At 36.0% G+C, this 16,551-nt stretch overlaps 1 protein-coding gene across 4 annotated transcripts in view; it reads right to left on the reverse strand.

The window, feature by feature from the left end:
- Positions 1-16,551, reverse strand: part of GBP5 (guanylate binding protein 5) — a 51,500-nt gene that overhangs the window by 25,497 nt on the left and 9,452 nt on the right. For 3 of the 4 annotated variants that reach the window (XR_001595864.2, XR_001595865.2, XM_016136914.2), the window contains exons 2-10: positions 11,937-12,145; positions 11,466-11,593; positions 10,398-10,507; positions 9,949-10,145; positions 9,338-9,580; positions 8,008-8,288; positions 7,021-7,233; positions 6,165-6,267; positions 5,712-5,893 (exon numbers count right to left, since the gene is read on the reverse strand). Coding sequence is in view for 2 of the 4 variants with exons in the window: in XM_016136914.2 (XP_015992400.2) it covers positions 5,712-5,893; positions 6,165-6,267; positions 7,021-7,233; positions 8,008-8,288; positions 9,338-9,580; positions 9,949-10,145; positions 10,398-10,507; positions 11,466-11,593; positions 11,937-12,126 (1,647 nt within the window). In the remaining 2 variants the exon portion in view is untranslated. Of the gene's footprint in view, positions 1-3,344; positions 4,257-5,711; positions 5,894-6,164; positions 6,268-7,020; positions 7,234-8,007; positions 8,289-9,337; positions 9,581-9,948; positions 10,146-10,397; positions 10,508-11,465; positions 11,594-11,936; positions 12,146-16,551 lie in introns of those variants that run through there. The other variant, XM_036236065.1, reaches the window with a different exon arrangement.

Below are 16,551 nucleotides of genomic sequence, written 5' to 3' on the forward strand. Positions count from 1 at the left end.
TGTACTCAGCTTTGGAGCCTAAGGAAAATGGACCTGAAGAGTCTCATTAAAAAAATTTTTTTATATTAGCTTTAAGTATATAGTACATGGGTTAGACATTGATATAGTTTATGAAGTGATCCCCCCAATACTCTGGCACCCATCAGGCTCTACATACAGCCGTTACAATACTATCAACTATATTCCCTATGCTGTACTCTACATTCCTGTAACTATTTTGTAACTACTAATTTGTATTTATTCAGCCCTTCACCTTTTTTAAGGTACAGAACAAAAGACATGAGGGAGCCTCCTTGGTAGGGTGGGCAGGCTGGGCGTTCCATGGTTCAAGGTTGACTAGCAGTACCTGGAGAACAGAAATAACCCTTGTCTTCACCAGAAGCCTTGAACCGAGTTACAAGTAATAACAGCCTGTCATTGAAATAGAAACAAGAGCATAAAGGAGGACAGAACCCACGTGACACAGTGGACAGGCAGGGTTCACTAAAACTGGGAGTGAAACAGCAATACTAAGACCAACCGCTGGTGCTCTAGGCCTCATATAAAGAACAATGTAATGCTAGAACTCCGCTGGAGAAGTTGGAGGCTGGTGGTACCCTGAAGATAGCTAAAGAAAAAAAAAAACTCAAACCCAACTGAACTACAATTGCATTGAATCAATGCTCACCTCAGACATCTTAACATAAGAGAGGCACGCTCATTTCCAAGCATAAACATTATTATCTCAATCTCAACTGTTTTTTTTAAGCAATGCCCAGCAAAAATTATAAAACTTACAGAAAAATAGAGTTAAAACTATTCATTGTGAAGAGAGAAAACAAGGAAAGGAAATAAAGATAGACCAACCTTAACAACACAAAACTGTGTTCAGTCCCTAACCTTGCCAGTGCACTCAAACTTGTGAACTTTTGCCAAGTTGAAAGACTAGGAATGATTTCTCAGTGTACTTTCAATTGCATTTTTCTTATGATTAAAGCAGAGTAACTTTTCCTGTGACTTGATTGTTTATATTCTTTGTCATCATCCCCTTAAGGCCTCCTTATATATTGGAGAGATTACTATTTGTGGCATTAGCTACAAGTATTTTTCTCAGTCTGGAGTTTTCAAAGGATTTTGGTCATAGTATTTTTTTAGCCAAAAGTAAAGGGTTTAATTTTTTTTTTTTATGTAGTCACATTTAACATTATTTTTATTAATTTATGTCATCTGGTTTTGAGTTACATTTAGAAAAGCCCTCCCCTTTATCGATTTATGAAGAACAGACACTTGGTGCCCTCAAATGAATTTTAATAGTTTTTACATTTTGATTTTTTAAAATCAATTTGGGTTTTTTCTACTGTATTACGTGAAGTCTGGGGTCAACTTAACTCTTTCCAAGTGATCATTCATTTGTCTCAACCTAGAATAAGTCTATTTTTAACCTTTATAACTCCCTGCAATCTATTTCTTTGGACTTTCTATTCCATTGATGATCCATTTATTCAAGAATCAATACCGTACTTTCTTTGCTTATTTTCTGGAATTTTTCTTTGTCTGCTTTTTTGTGTGAATTCTTTTAAACTGTTTTTAAACTATGCTCTCTATTTTAATTGCTGTAGCCTTCAACCCTAAATTTCGACATATTTTTCAATATGTCTGTTTTTCTAAGTACAACTAGAAAGAGATTATCACAAGATGATTATGAATGTCGGGGAGGGGGGGTCTAGTGTCAAAATATCTTCTGTAACATTATCCTTATTTATTTAATTTATTTGATTCCAAGTCTTAATTTTCTTAACTTTGCAATGACGCTAACAATAATAACTTCAATAATATAGTAATAAATTATATTAATAATATTGTTAATAATTCATAATTTTTATAAACCGTGACTACATTATTAAAGTCCTCATAACTGGCACATAATAGAGCCTGAATAACTATTAGCTAGTATTAATAACTTGATAATGTTAATTAATACAGAAGTTATATTAGCCATCTATTGCTGCTATAACAAATTAGGACAAACAGTGGCTTAAAACAACTTAAAGATATTTTACAGCTCTGAAAGTCAGAAATCTCACAGGATTAAAATCAAGGTGTTAGCAGAGCTGCCATCCTTGTGGAAGCTCTAGGGGAGGATCTGTTTCCTTGCCTTTTCATTGCATTTAAAACTTAATTAGTTGACCACACAAAGGAACACTGTAAAGGTCAAGAACTGTAGTCTAGCTCTTGGTAGCTTCAAGAAACTGTCAATGTTCACCTTAAAGTTGTTTTTGTTTTTGTCATTTTGTACTCAATGACCACCTCATATGAGAACCATACGAGATCCAAATATTTGGGGATGAGTGTGAGCCAGGAATGCTGGTAGGGAAGAATGTGAGCATTGGTTGAAAGATGCATCTCTGTCCATTCTAACAGGATGGAGAAATCCCCCCACCCCACCACTTTTTTTTTTCCTGAAAATAGAAATATCGGACTAGAAATCAAATGCTTTGTAATAAGGTTCAAGCTTGGAAACTTAAATAAATGACTTAATTTTGCTTAGTTTCAAGTGTTTTTTTTTAATTTCTGTAAAAACGGTAGTAATTAATATTTAATTTGAAGACAGTGCTGTTGTTTTCAACCATGATATTTCCTTGGATGTTAAAATGCATTTTATTTTATCTTTTATTATGTGGCTTGCAAAGATGTTTATAGACTACTGTTAGGCAAATACTCAGCCAAATGTGCTGTGGTTTTTGGTATCTTCTGAAGTTCAGTCCAAGTCTAGAAATATTGCTGAGTAGCACCAGGCCCTATCTGATATGGGAAGTTTGGCATGATTAAAGTCTACAAAGAACAGAAAAAAGGATGTAGGTTAAAATGTATTTGCTTTTCTACTGTAAATAAGTAAATCACAGTTTGAGCAACTTGAAAAGTTTAAACTACTATAATATAACCCAACTGAGAAATTCCTTATATAAATAAATAATTTAAGGGAACAAAATAGAGCTTTGTGTAATGTTTCTAGAATTTTCTAAACTTATTTTAGTGGAGATAAAACAAAGAAATGAAACATAAATAATATAATAAAATTTATTTTATTTTCAGTGTTAAAATAATTCATAATCTCCTTAGGGAAATTCAGAAGGCTTCCCTAAAGACTTTTAACTATTGGAGAAAATAAAGAGTTATTTTAAAATTTTTCATGGTTATTTATGGTTAAAAATATGTACAAACATATATTCACACAATTTATAGTTTTAAAGAAAAATTAATAGGCTTTCATAAATAATTTCAAAGAATTAAAATTGTTTAACTTTTTAGCACTATAAGCAAGCATAAAATTAAATGAGCCACATCAGATTTTCTGACACATTATCTAGCATTTCTTTCACTATTTATTTATAGACTCTAAAGAATTATAAAGGTACAACACACAGTTAAATCCAATATACATTGCTTAATGATATTAAAATGTCCTGTTTAAGTTATGCCTTTGGGAAGGGTAGCAAAAAGGAAAATGCTTCTTTATCCCTTCAGCCTAGGACACACTTTCCATGCTGGTAGTTCCTTCCATCTTCTGGAACACCTCTCTTTCATTTCATTGTTATTCATTTCCAGTTTGGCATCTCTCTAAGCAAACTGTCTGGTTACCATGACCAGGAGTCACAGTCAGGTGGGAACCATACATTGTCTCCACTAAGAAGCTAGGTTAGTTGTCTTTACCATTGGTGAACCCCTGTGATGGCATCCAGCACATGATGACTTGTCAGGAGTGATGCTCACCTGACTTTGATCTCACTTGACTTAGCCCATTGTGAATCACACCCCCTATGTCACTTTTAATCCCCTTCTAAGACAAATATGGAAAACTAGAGAGGTAGCATTGGGGTACAAGAGAAAGTTTCCCCTAAGAGAGCCAGCCTAATATCTCTACCAAATAAAAGCAGTGATCAAATGTCCCTTATTATACAACCCATAATCTTTTCAAGGAAGTAATCATTTAAACTATTAAAATGTATATTTTACCAATTATGAGCATCATAATTTTATAACGAAAGCTTGATATAATTATTATGCAGTTTATTCAAATGGTAATTGTCCTGAGTTGCCTAGTTTCTTGTTCCATTCTGTCTTCGATGAAAGTGAACACAAAAAAGAAATTCTGATGTTTAGCATTAGAGTAAGATGCATGTCTCATCTGGTGGGGCTACTCTCTGGAGCTGCTGGATCTCAATCTGAAGCCTTCTGCTTTCAGCTTGCATCCTCTCCGCCTTCTTTGCAGCTTCTTCCTAAAGAGTGATGGATAGAACTATAGAGCTTAGCACAAAGTGATGTCCAGATCATTTAGAGAGGTGTGGATAAGCTGAAATCACTGACTTTCCTTACTTATTTTAAGCCATCAGTAACAAAAGACAGTTCCTGAATTCTCTTTTCTATTCATGTCCATTTTACTTCTCATTCTTGGTTTCCTACTTGAGTGATTCTTTTCTCATATCTCTTTCTATAGGCATAGAAACATCACTATCTGTCAATCCCTGAAATACCTGCATCTTAAGAATTACGTCCTGAGTTTTATTCCTCTCTCCTCTTTGAGCAATCTGAGTCACATCTTGACTTCAACTTTTCATTTATTTGCAGGATAATGTCAGATCTAGTTCTATGAGGAGAGGTCAATACGACAACTGATGTCTAGGTGACATCCAAAATCAGGCAAGGAGTCTGAGCTTTAGATCAGGGAATTTGTTTTAGGTCTCCACAGATACGAGGCAGAAGTAGAAAGAGCAAGATCAAGAACCCCAGGCTGACCCTACTTCCCTTCAGTGTAGGGCTATAATCACAAAAATGTCTTGGAACACTGCTTGCAAAACTAGGACTTACAGGTAGGCTGTTCACCCTGGGGGAAGGGGAGGGTGCCCTTTGTCTCATAAGGGTACTCACATAAGAACTTAATACTAAGTTCACAGATATAAAAGCATTGCAAATCCCACTCACTGAAAAGGTAATTTTGTTTACTTCTTAGGCTGTGTGATATTGGCATATAGTTATCTCTTTGGAACCTAACTTTTATAATCAGAAAAAGAGAGACATAATGGTTCTACCACACAATGAACAGATTAGATGAGAGAATGATGTAAAGTACTTTATACAGTGCTTGGCAAATAGAAACTACTGCTTATTGAGTGGTAATAAAGGACTGGATGAGATGAACTTGGCAAGTTAAAGGCCTTCTGAATCAGTGACGATTAAGGCAAGGACAGGGAATAGACACAGTAATATGAAATTAATGTAGCAAGGTAATCTATGACTAAAGAAAAAGACTTTATAGCAATTAACAAAATAATAAAATAGACTAATTACTGTGGGTTAGAAATGTCCTTGGATTTTCTTTAACAAATTATAGTACTAATTCTGCGCTAAGCACGTGAACACAAATATTCCAAACACATTCTAAACACAAATATTGCCTCATTTAATTATTAAAATAACCCAAAAATAGCATTATTACCATATCCATTTTCCACAAGTGGAAACTAAGACACAGAGGGGTTAGTTAACTTGCCTAAACCTTATATTTAGTAATACGAAGAGCTGAGATTCTTACCCAGGCTCTCTGACTTCAGAGTCCTAGCCCTGAGACAGAATATGCTGCCTTTCCCTCTTCGTTATTGCTTCATGCTCTTATCAATACGGGGGCGGAGGGAGGGGGGTGATTAAAATCCTGAGGCGAAATAATGAATGAATACCTGGAGCCGACGTTTCAAGTCCCTTTGTCGCTGTAACAAAAAGTTGGCTCTGTTTATCTCCATTTGTCTCACTTGTTCTCGATGGAGTCTCTCCCTCTGCTGCATCATTTCCTCGTTCTGCCTTTGAATCTCCTCCAACTTTTGTGCTTCGGCCTTTGCAGCCTCTGCTTTTATACGTGCTTCTGAGAAGAAAATGACAAACCTCTCTAGAATTAAAGTGCCCCTTCCTTCTGCCTCTTTCTCTTATTTGTTTTTGCTACTTCATCGAGAAAAGTCCCTGTGGCCATTTTTCCCTTTCCGCTGACTGTACATGCCCTACTCAGTTAAAGCCTGAGGAGCTAGGAATCATCCTTGCCATTCTTGCTCTAGTCTAATGATCCCAGGTGAACCCAGCCAAATTAATTAAAAACATGTAGAAATTTCTATCTTGTACCTATTCCATTTTCTTCTCACCTTCCATCTCCTTTTCCCTCGCTGTGAGAGCCAGGTCTGTCTGTAGAATGGTATTACTCACAGACTCCTTGGACTGTAAATATTTCTGCAGAGTTTCTTCAGCCTAGGAACCCCAAAAACATATAATTATACGTGGGAAATGGTGATTAGGAATATTGTAAACCTTTTTACTTATTTTTCTTCCTGGCAGTTTTTTCTCCCTGAAAGTGCTCAGTCTGCACTTAATGGAATGGTCAGTCAAGCCTCTTCTGTAACAGGGGTGGGCCCAGTCTCTGGGATGGCCAATCAGAGCACCCAAGGCCACTAGATACAAGGGATTTTGGTATAGGTGAGAAAATACTCAACTTGGGTGTTTTAAAGAATGATGCTGATGCTGGGGAAAACGTGTTCTCTCCCTTGAGATTGAGGACAAATGATCTAGTTAAGCTTGGGGGTGTTGGTGTCATCTTTGTCGCTGCATGAGCTTGCCTGAGAATGAAGTCAATAGTGAGGAAAACGGAACAGAAAACTAAGTGGAAGTTGGAAAGAAGGAAGGAAGGAGGAAATTGATGACATTATTTAAGCGGAACTTAGCTGTAGTTGCAACTACATTTAAATGTTTCAGGTAAGCCAATGAATTATTGTTTTTTCTTAATGCTAGTTTCTGTTATTGGAAAGCAGTCCTCTGTAACCAAAAAAAGTCCCTTTGTTGCAATGCATATTGATGGTTGTAATAAAAGTTTGGTGATTATGGTGATAGTTCAATTTACTTCCACAGCTTTCGTTAGAGTATAAATACTTTCTTCCTATCCTTGCTAAATTTTGAAAGAAGGCCTCCCAACAATTTCTTGCAATAAATACATAAAACTAGGGATACCTGTATTCCTTTCCTGGGCTCCCGATAGTACTTTGCCTTCAGCTCTTCTGTTTTCTGAATAAAGAGACGGTGCCCTCCTGGCTTCGAATAAATTCCCCTCTTCACATCTTCTTCTAGAGGACCAAAAATATTCCGAAGTAAAGCGGAGCAATAATCCGATGATGCCTCCAAATTCTGTTTACAAAGATCATCCTGTTTTGCTTTTAGTAGGGTCTTCAAAGGAACAAAGAGCGATGGAAAAGATGTTAACAATACTCCAGTATTTCTAAAAATTATTCTCAAAAAGAATCTCTGTATTTTTCTAGAAACTAGAGGACTACAAACAAGACTATATCCTCCCTACCAAACCTAGAACAGTTCTAAGGATGATACACTGTAGAAAAATAACTTTAGTTTTATATTTGAAATCTATCAAAATCTTTTTCTCTTACTATTTCTGTTTTAGATGTGATCTGCAGACTACTGGCGCTGGCCTCATGCCCTAATTTAAAATGCAACCTACTCTTTTATAACCGTTCCTGGTTTCAGTATCATTCTGGATCTGTGGTTCCCAATAAGGAGATGAAATGGAATACTTGGCTGGAATGATATGAATATATGTTATTAAACCTAGAGACATAATCTTTTAGTAGATTCATTTGGCTATTCTGTATATTTGATTAATATAAAAGAAAAGTTAATAAATACTTTATGAATAAACTCTTTAAAGAACAAATTTGATTTAAAAAAATTAGTCTATGGGTGTAGCATGGTTGTGTATGTGTGAAAGTTTCATTATTTATGGGACCCAGAGTAGTTATATGTTTTTTACTTGCTTGGTTGATTGTTTGTTTGTTTTCAGAATAACAGTGATATCTTGGTCACATAAGTGATAGTCATTATTGTCCAGTCTAGTAAGAATTGCTCCTCTTAAGTCCCCATCTTGCCTTTCTTTGCCTTTTAATGCCCATAAGCCCCATGAACTAGAGTAAAGAGACAATTAATTACCTTCAATTCCTTCTGGAACCTTTGGTCCACATCCTTGAAAGAATTCTTCATGAACACTTCCATGGCCTCTATCTCACTGGCACTGTGCAGATCAAGAAGCTCCAGGAGGGTTTCCACAGGCAGCTGCACCTTCTGGCTCATCTGCTGGTCATAGTGGGCAATGGCTTTTTTGACTGCTGCTAAGTTCTTGATCTGGGCCAAAACCAAGACTGAATTATCCATGCAGGGCAGATCTCCACTGTTGATGGCATTGACATAGGTCAGCACCAGACTCTCTAGATCTTCACAGGGGAAAAAGATGTTTATATGATTTGCAGAGAAAGAGGACATGCCCTAAACTGGGTAATTCTAAGAATGTTAATTTAACAATGCATTGCCCGAGCTTTTTCAGTATTCTGCATGGTGTTCAAGTGATCCAAACAAGTTTCTTCAGGAAATTGTATGACCAAGAAGCCAGATCTTTCTTTCTTTTGGGGGGGGGGGGGAATTGTTCATAGGGGGAAAACTCAAGATCTATGTGATCATCCACATTTCATTTGTTTCCTATTAAGAAATGAGGAAATGGTTATATAAAGTTACGTATATTCATTTGATTAGAATGCTATAGGCCTTTTGCCTCTTTACTCTTTCCCTTCTTTCTCTTTTCCTCATGTTTCAATTCCCTTTAGAATTCCCCTTTCTCTTCCATTTCAGTATGCGAACTTGATATGAGTGTTAGTTGAAAAAACATAAAGTGAGAAAATTAGACCAGGTTGCTTAACTCTTTGTTAGAACTTTTCCATTTGTCTTCCTTGTCTTTTGCATACTTTTGTTCGTACTCAGCTTTCCTCTAGAGTACAACAATAATTTATAGAGTTCTGAGACATAGAGTCTTTGGGAAAAACTGGACCAAGATATCTGCTTAGACTTCCTTTAGGGTTCTAGACAGCTTGGGCCTCTATTTAATGTCTGTATCAAGTAAGTTCTATTTTTATGGAGAATGTATATGTCTTCCTCATCTTGTGCCTATCAAAGGCTGTGACACATATTAAGTGGGACACATATTGGTGGGACGAATGTTGCTAACTCATGTGCGTTGGTCTAGTCTGACAGTGGACCACTATAAGTATAACTTGACTTTTTCTTCAGACTATATTTTTATTTTATCTTATGTTAGAATCATTACTGAAAAATCACTAGAAATGTTTTTGGTACCCACTAGAAGTTAAAAAATGTGATTCATGTAATTTTCTATGTCGTTTCAATATTGACAGTGGACGAAGAAACTTAAAACAGTGTCCCAATTCTTCACGTTGAATTGAAAGAAAATCCTTTAAAAAAATGTACTTACAAGGTCCATTGACCTTGATGCCTCCTGAAAGAGTTTTAATCTTAGAATAGTGAAAGATATAGTGACAGAAATCTGCTACTTGTTGCACAAAATCAGGATCCAGTTCATCATTATTCAACGTCTCAAGCTGGGTAAGCTTCTTCTGGTGAGTGGGCAAGTCAAAGATAAAGCATTTCTTTATTGGAAAGAATTTCTGTATGCAAAGACGAGGCAAGTTGAAGTTTTGAAGATTTTGATCAGTGTCTGGGGAAGGAAAAATAAGATTTATTTAGTATGCAATTAGCATTCATTTTAAGGTACTTCCCATGAATATATTTGTCTTCCATCTGATGTTATTTATTTCAGTACATCTCCACCAATTCTAAACAAAAAGTTAAAAGGTAACTAATTAGAGAAAGGAAAAAAAGAAAACCAATTTGCTCTAAAAACAGGGAGTAATACAATTTAATATTGAATATACTAGTTCACTTTAAATTAATACTATTAATTATTTATTTGGTAGTTTAGCCATGTGAGTAAATATAAGAAACGAAAAATGTAATTACTTTTGCACAAGAGATAATTTCTTGTGTTACTTTGCTCTCTCTTTCCAAAACTGGACCCACTGTTACCTTGCTTCGGCCTCAGTGAGTTCTCCAGGTAGTCATCTGCTGTGATGAACTCCCCATCTGCTTGTAAGGATAGGTAGAAATCTCTCAAAGTCCACACTAAGTCTGGATAGAAGCTTACAAAGTCAGCTGCATCATCAACCTCATCAAGATCAGGTGAAGATAATGTCCTGAGCAGATTTGACAGTTCTATTACATAACTGAGATACAATCAAGGAAAATTGGTGGAAATAGAAATGCATATAAGCCCAAAATGAATTTCATGCCTCCTGATACCTTTATGTTCTCTTCTAGTTGTAACCAATTCCTCATTTCATCTGTAATTTTTCCTGCACATTAAATGTTTATCATGTTTTTATTTTTGTGTTTGATTCACAAGGACTCATAAACACAACTAGGGAACAGAGGAGTTCTCTCTGGCTTTGGTGCCATCCTGGACCACAAAAGGATACTACAACAGGTCAATAGCCCTTTGGTCAATTTTGTTCATGGTATTGTATACAAAGACACTACTCAATAGTATTGCCAGTGCAAAGATCTGGGTATCATTGTTCTTGTCACCCTAGAAGTTAAAACAAATTTAAGTCATGTCTCACGGCATTCCTAGATAAGTGATCATTAAAAATAAGCCCCTGACCTATAATGTTAAATGAGACAAACAAAACCGATTATGAGAAACATAAATTTGAATAGAATAGTTCCGTCATTAGTGTTGATAATTTTATATGGAACCATATACTGTTAACTCACCAGTCCCTCTTACAACTAGTTAGGCACTTGCAAAGTTAGTGGGGTAACCAGAGTGCTGTAAAACAAAGTTGGCCATATATATATAACACATATCTATTTTATTGAATAGTTCACACCAGCCCACAGGAGCTGATCGTGTACATCTATCCCAAACCCCAAGTTTAGTGACTTCACTTTGGAAGGTTAGAATCAGCGAAGATGGGAGCATTTAGAAAATTGGCAAGAGCTGCAAATCGAGGCTTTTTCCCCCTAGTGGGCTGGTTGCTAGACACCAGCATAGAGGTTGTAAAAACTCATGTATCTACTATTTAAATGATAAGATTATCCATGAGAAGACTAAAGGGAAAATAAAAGATTTGAAGAGACTGACTCTTGTTTTTCAAAATCAGAGAGCTACAAGTGTCAAAGCCCTGATTTGAACTAAAGTTCCTTTGACCCATACCCTAGTGTTGATCATCATTCTCTGCAGGATCAGACTTGCAATAGTGATTTTATCTGCACAATCTTGCTGCATTTCTGTTAACCACCTAGCTCCACATTTCTATAATCTCCCCATCATGATTTTGGCTTAAAAATATATGTATATTTTCACTTCAGGTTTCTAAACTTTCACTACTAAAAATAGAAAGGGGAAAAAGATGTGCTCTGGCCAAGTGGAAGTACAAAAAAAAAAAAAAAAAAACAGAAAAAAAGAAAAGAAATGGAAAATCCTCTGTGTAAAGTATGTTCACAGATGGGAGGTTAATCAAAAAGAAATCCTTGTTCCTTACCTTCTCTACATCTCCGAGTCCCTCAGTGTCAAGCAGAACCAGGGTGTGGTTTGTCTTTACAGGATGAGGCACACACCACATCCAAATTCCCTTGGTGTGAGACTGTACCGTGGATCCAACAGAGAAGCCTACAAGGGGTGGGGGAGAGGAGCAGTGGAGAGGATGTAATAGAGCAGGGGATTTGGAAACCGGAGACTTTCTTGGCAACTGAGCTACGATTTAAGGAAAGCAAGATGAGGAGATGGAAGAAAGTATAACCAGTATTGATCTAAATTACAAGAGAAATTAGAAAATAAGAATATCAGGTACCAGAGGTTGGATGATATTTTTTTCACAAGAATATTATGCTACTAACATTTTTATAGTTTATAATTATGTATACAGAAGTTATTTCAATGATGCCTTACCCATCATGATTGTGAATGTGATTGAACAGAAAAGACTCAGCAGAGTTTTGCTGGTACCACTCACCCTTATTCTTCCCAGCCAGTTGGTTCATCAGGTAGGATTTGCCTGTGCGGTAGAGACCCACAATAGCCACCACGACAAGAGGCTGCGTAATGGCAGACAGGATCTTCAGAGCTTCCGGATTAACTACCAGTTGCCCTTTAGTGTTCTCAATGAGACACACTGGGCCTGACATCTGGATCTCTGGCTCCATGTCCAGAGAGTGGCCTTGTCTGCAAGCGAGGAGATGGGATGAATTAGAATATCCAGTCTTTAAGCAAAGAAAGTCATTTTGCTTCCTGAACCTGTGGACATACTACTCCTCAGCATGGCCTAAGTTTCTGAAGAAGTTATGGGTGTGTGTGTGTGTGTGTGCGCGCGTGCGCGCGCGTGCGTGTGTGTGTGTGTGTGTGTGTGTGTGTAAATGACCGCAAAGCAAAGTGGGTCATATTAAAGTAAGCCCTTCAGAAGTCTGCTATAAGCAGCTCTACTGTTTTTTAAATATTTGGTGGACATATGGTAACTCGTTTCTTGAGTCTTATCTACTGATAGTTTGAATCTGACTCTTCTCTCTTGGTTTTTGGTTTGTTGTGTTTCTTATCTCTCTGAATCCTCAGATGGAATCTTTATGACTACTACTTGTTATATTACAGTTCTTGCTTTTACCCGATACCAACTTGCTCTTGTCTAATTTAGGACCATGTCCAGTCAAAATGTATTATACTAAATCCTGGCAGGTCATAATATAACATTATTGAATAATTATAGTTGTTTACTTTAAAATAACTTTTTATATAGCTATTGGTTGCCTTTTTTAATCAAAACTTTAATGCATGATCATTTTATAAATGAGACAGTGAGTGAAAATACTTTCTTAAATAATATTTAACCACTTATTTTCTAACTTCTGGGTATCGATTTATGCACCTGAAAGAGTCCCTGATAAAACATTTTAAAGCTATCTGAGATTTAAGCAAATGTTTGCTTTTCTGCCTTGCCTTATCATAAAGAAGAATTTTCTTTCATTTTAGAAGTGATCATTTACTACAGAAACTAAAAATGCACCATCTGCTTGACTTTTTCTTTCACTGAAATCTTAAGGTGAAAAGGTCTGGATTTTCTTACTAGCTGTCTGTAAAAGCTGATTTTTAAAAATTATAAAAACCCACTCTTTCCCCTTCTGCAGAGCCAGTGCCCTGGAGATCATCCAGGTGACAGATAAATAAAAACAGAAACTGCTTGGGAGCAGCTAATAGGATATCCACTGCGAATGGTATAGCACTAGGGCATGGGAATTAGAAAATGTCTAGTCCAAATCAGATCCAGGAAGAGTAGATTCCAAATGATTTTAGAGATTCAAATGTCAAGTTATTTATTTATTTATTTATTTATTTATTTTTTATTCCAAATCACTTCCAATACAATACTGTCACCTTATATTTGTAGAGTTCTGATTGTCCGATTTATATGTAGCAGAGGTCATATGTGTTTTTAGATTAGAAAGATATGTGGACCTTGTAGTGATGATCCACAACAATTAGCGAGAAAAACAGAAGATACACAATTTAAATCTATTTACAGATATTGAGGGCTTGTAAGTCCTGGTGCTTTGGAATGTTGTGACCATTGGGAAAGGGAACTAATCTATCTGGATTCTCAGATCTCCCAATAAATAATATGAGAGTTGTGTATCTATATTAATAAAAGTATTGTATATATTGTCCCCAAATGTTATCTGGGTAACACCTTTAATGCTTTTAGGAGAACCCAGTCTCCAGAATCTTCGCAGATTAAATGTGTTTTAGCCCCATACTTAACTGTTGCTCTGCTACTCGTAACTCATCTTGCAATGTGTGCTCTGAGATGCATTCTCCCGAACACCATTAGAGCCCCTTACGTTTTGCAAATAAAAACAATGCAAGAACACATCAAAACACAGACACACATAAATACACATTTTGGCTTAAAAATGAGGCAGATCTGATTTCCAATCCTAGCCTTACAACTGGCTATCTGTGTGACATTAGCATTTCACTCAACACTCTAAGCATGTTTTCAAATAATGGAATTAAATAAATTAATGTTTATATCAGTAGAACTACTAGTTTGAAAGATAAAGAAACTAGCTATAGTAATAGAAAAAATATATAAAGAAGGAAAATGCCAAGAAATATAAAAGGCTCAGAAATGCTGGTAATGGAGTTTCTAGAAGGAAATATCTCTATTTCAGCCATACAATTCTAGTTGGATGTTGTGTTTTTTTGTTATTACTGTTTGCTTTTGCTTTGATTTATGTTTTTCTTGGTTTGAGTTTGGAGGAAGAGGATAAGACTCTTATTAAGGAGAAAAAGAGGAATTGTAAAAAGAGGTGCATGAAACTCGTATTGTGAAATACGAGAAAACTTTTAAGAGTAAACAGAATTGCTAGACAGTATTGAGGGATCAAGTTGGGTAACCTTTGAATTAAGCAATAGTAAGAGTAGAGGCAATAAGAGTTGTAGAAGCAGAATCTGACATAAAAGTCCTTAAAAAGTGGGTGCCAAGAAATAAAAAATAAAAAAATTCATGCTATTTCTTAAGAAAGAAATCCATCTTCAAAGAAGGCTACAACTAAAAATATATAGTTGTTTTCATGAAAGCTCTTCATTATTCACTTTAGGTTTCAACTTTTTTTTTTTTTTTTTTGGCCTTAACAATGCAAACAAGCTATTTACATTGCAACTCATTCATTGTTCTTTCTCATGAAAATAATAGTTTTTGAAATTGTCAGGCCTAAGTTTGAACTAACTTAACGAAGTTTTATCAAAGATAAAAGTAATTTAAGTGGCAATTATGATCCCCATAGATCATAAGTTGGCAAAGGAAGAAAAACAGTATTAAGACATTTCAGACTCTCAGTCTCTATACATGCTTGTTTCTAATTCAGCAGTAAGCAGAAGCAGCTGGCTTTTAATTTTTTCTGTTTCCTGTGTTACAGCACTGTGGTTTAGTTTTTAATGAGATCTGATATTCTACATCAGGCTCAGCTGCATCCTATCCTGGATAGACTGTTTTTAAAACATCCTGAACCTTACAAATCTTTCCCCACCCTGGCCCCATTCTTACCTTAACTACAAAATCAATTGCAGATAACTTTTTAGAACTGGTAAGAAAGCTGCTTCGATGAGTGTCGTTAGAGTTCTGTGTTCCTTAGTTTAGCTATATTGGTTTCTGATATACTTCTTGCCCATCTAATGATGGGGATTTATTTTTTTCTCTATCCCCCACCCCAAACTGCTTTTGCAGTTTGTTTGCTTGCTTAATGACTTGCCTACACTAATTCTGTACAGTCTGATGAACTTTCTACGTTTGTCTGCTGATGTCTCTTCTCAGTTATACTTTAGAATTTTTATTCTTTTAGTTTTTAAGATTGGCTTTCTAGAGGTCAATCAGCCAAAGACAGGTCAAAGTTTATGCTTAAATACCCTGAGCCAGTAAACATCTTTTGTCAATAGATCTGAGTGGGGTTTCAAAGGGCATTCAAACTTTATGTGTTTTATAACTCTGGCAGGGATTTGTTTCTACATAGACATTCAACCAAGAGAATATGTAGCTAAGAGTGAAAAAGTATTGACATAAACAAAATCAAGGGCATGTTATTGAGGCACTCTGAATATCTGGGGCTCAATCTTCCTGGGTGTACTATGAGTGAAATTCAACTGGTGTCAAAGAATGCCTAATTATACCATAGATCTGAATTTAGAGAGAGTCATTCACTATAATGGAGCTTGGTGATATGGAAGTTGGGCCACTTGCTAACATACCTTTGTCCTGTAGACCACCTGCTGCTGCACCCAAACAAACTGAGATTTAAAAGGTCTGACAGTAGTCAACTCATGATGGAAAACTCTGCTCCCATAGTGGCTTGATATACAGGAGTCAGGAGCTCAGCCTCTCCTAGGGCCCAACAGCAGCTCAGGAGTAGCTTTTCAAATAGCAAGTAACCTTCAGATGCATAAGCTTTGACCTTGTCCCGAAACACTAAAAGTTCTGCTAAAACTCATGTTAGGGTTGCCAGATACATTTCTTTCCTCATGCTTCCTTCTTTCACTACCATCTCTCTTCTGCCTCAATCAAGGTGACCACTACCTTCTTTGGCACTTGATACAACTGGTTTCAGAAAGCTGGATGATACTCGATACAACTATAGTTATCTGGTGTTTTTTATTCAATATTATGCTTGTGATAACAGCCTATATTTTGTATGTACCTGTAGATCTTTTGTCCTCTATTTTATACAGCATTCCATAGTAAGAATATTCTGTAATTTATTTATCTAGTCATCTATTGACAGACATTTGAGTAGTTTCTAGTATTTTTTTAAACTACTGTGGAAAGGGCTGTTATGAACATATTTTAGTTGACATATCTGCACATTTTTCTTATATACACATCTAAGAATGAATTGCTATAAATGCATATGTTCAACATCATTAGATTTGACAGGCAATATCAGTGTCATAGTTTTATCAATTTATATTTGCACCGTAAGTGTAGGGCATTCTAGGTGCTGCACAAGCTCATCAAACTGCCTTATTGTCTGCCTTTTTTTTATTTGGCAGATGTGTTGTGGAAACACATTGTAGTTTTAATGACAGAA

This window comes from Rousettus aegyptiacus, unplaced genomic scaffold (genome assembly GCF_014176215.1).
Source record: "Rousettus aegyptiacus isolate mRouAeg1 unplaced genomic scaffold, mRouAeg1.p scaffold_m13_p_1, whole genome shotgun sequence".
Lineage (NCBI taxonomy): Eukaryota > Metazoa > Chordata > Mammalia > Chiroptera > Pteropodidae > Rousettus > Rousettus aegyptiacus.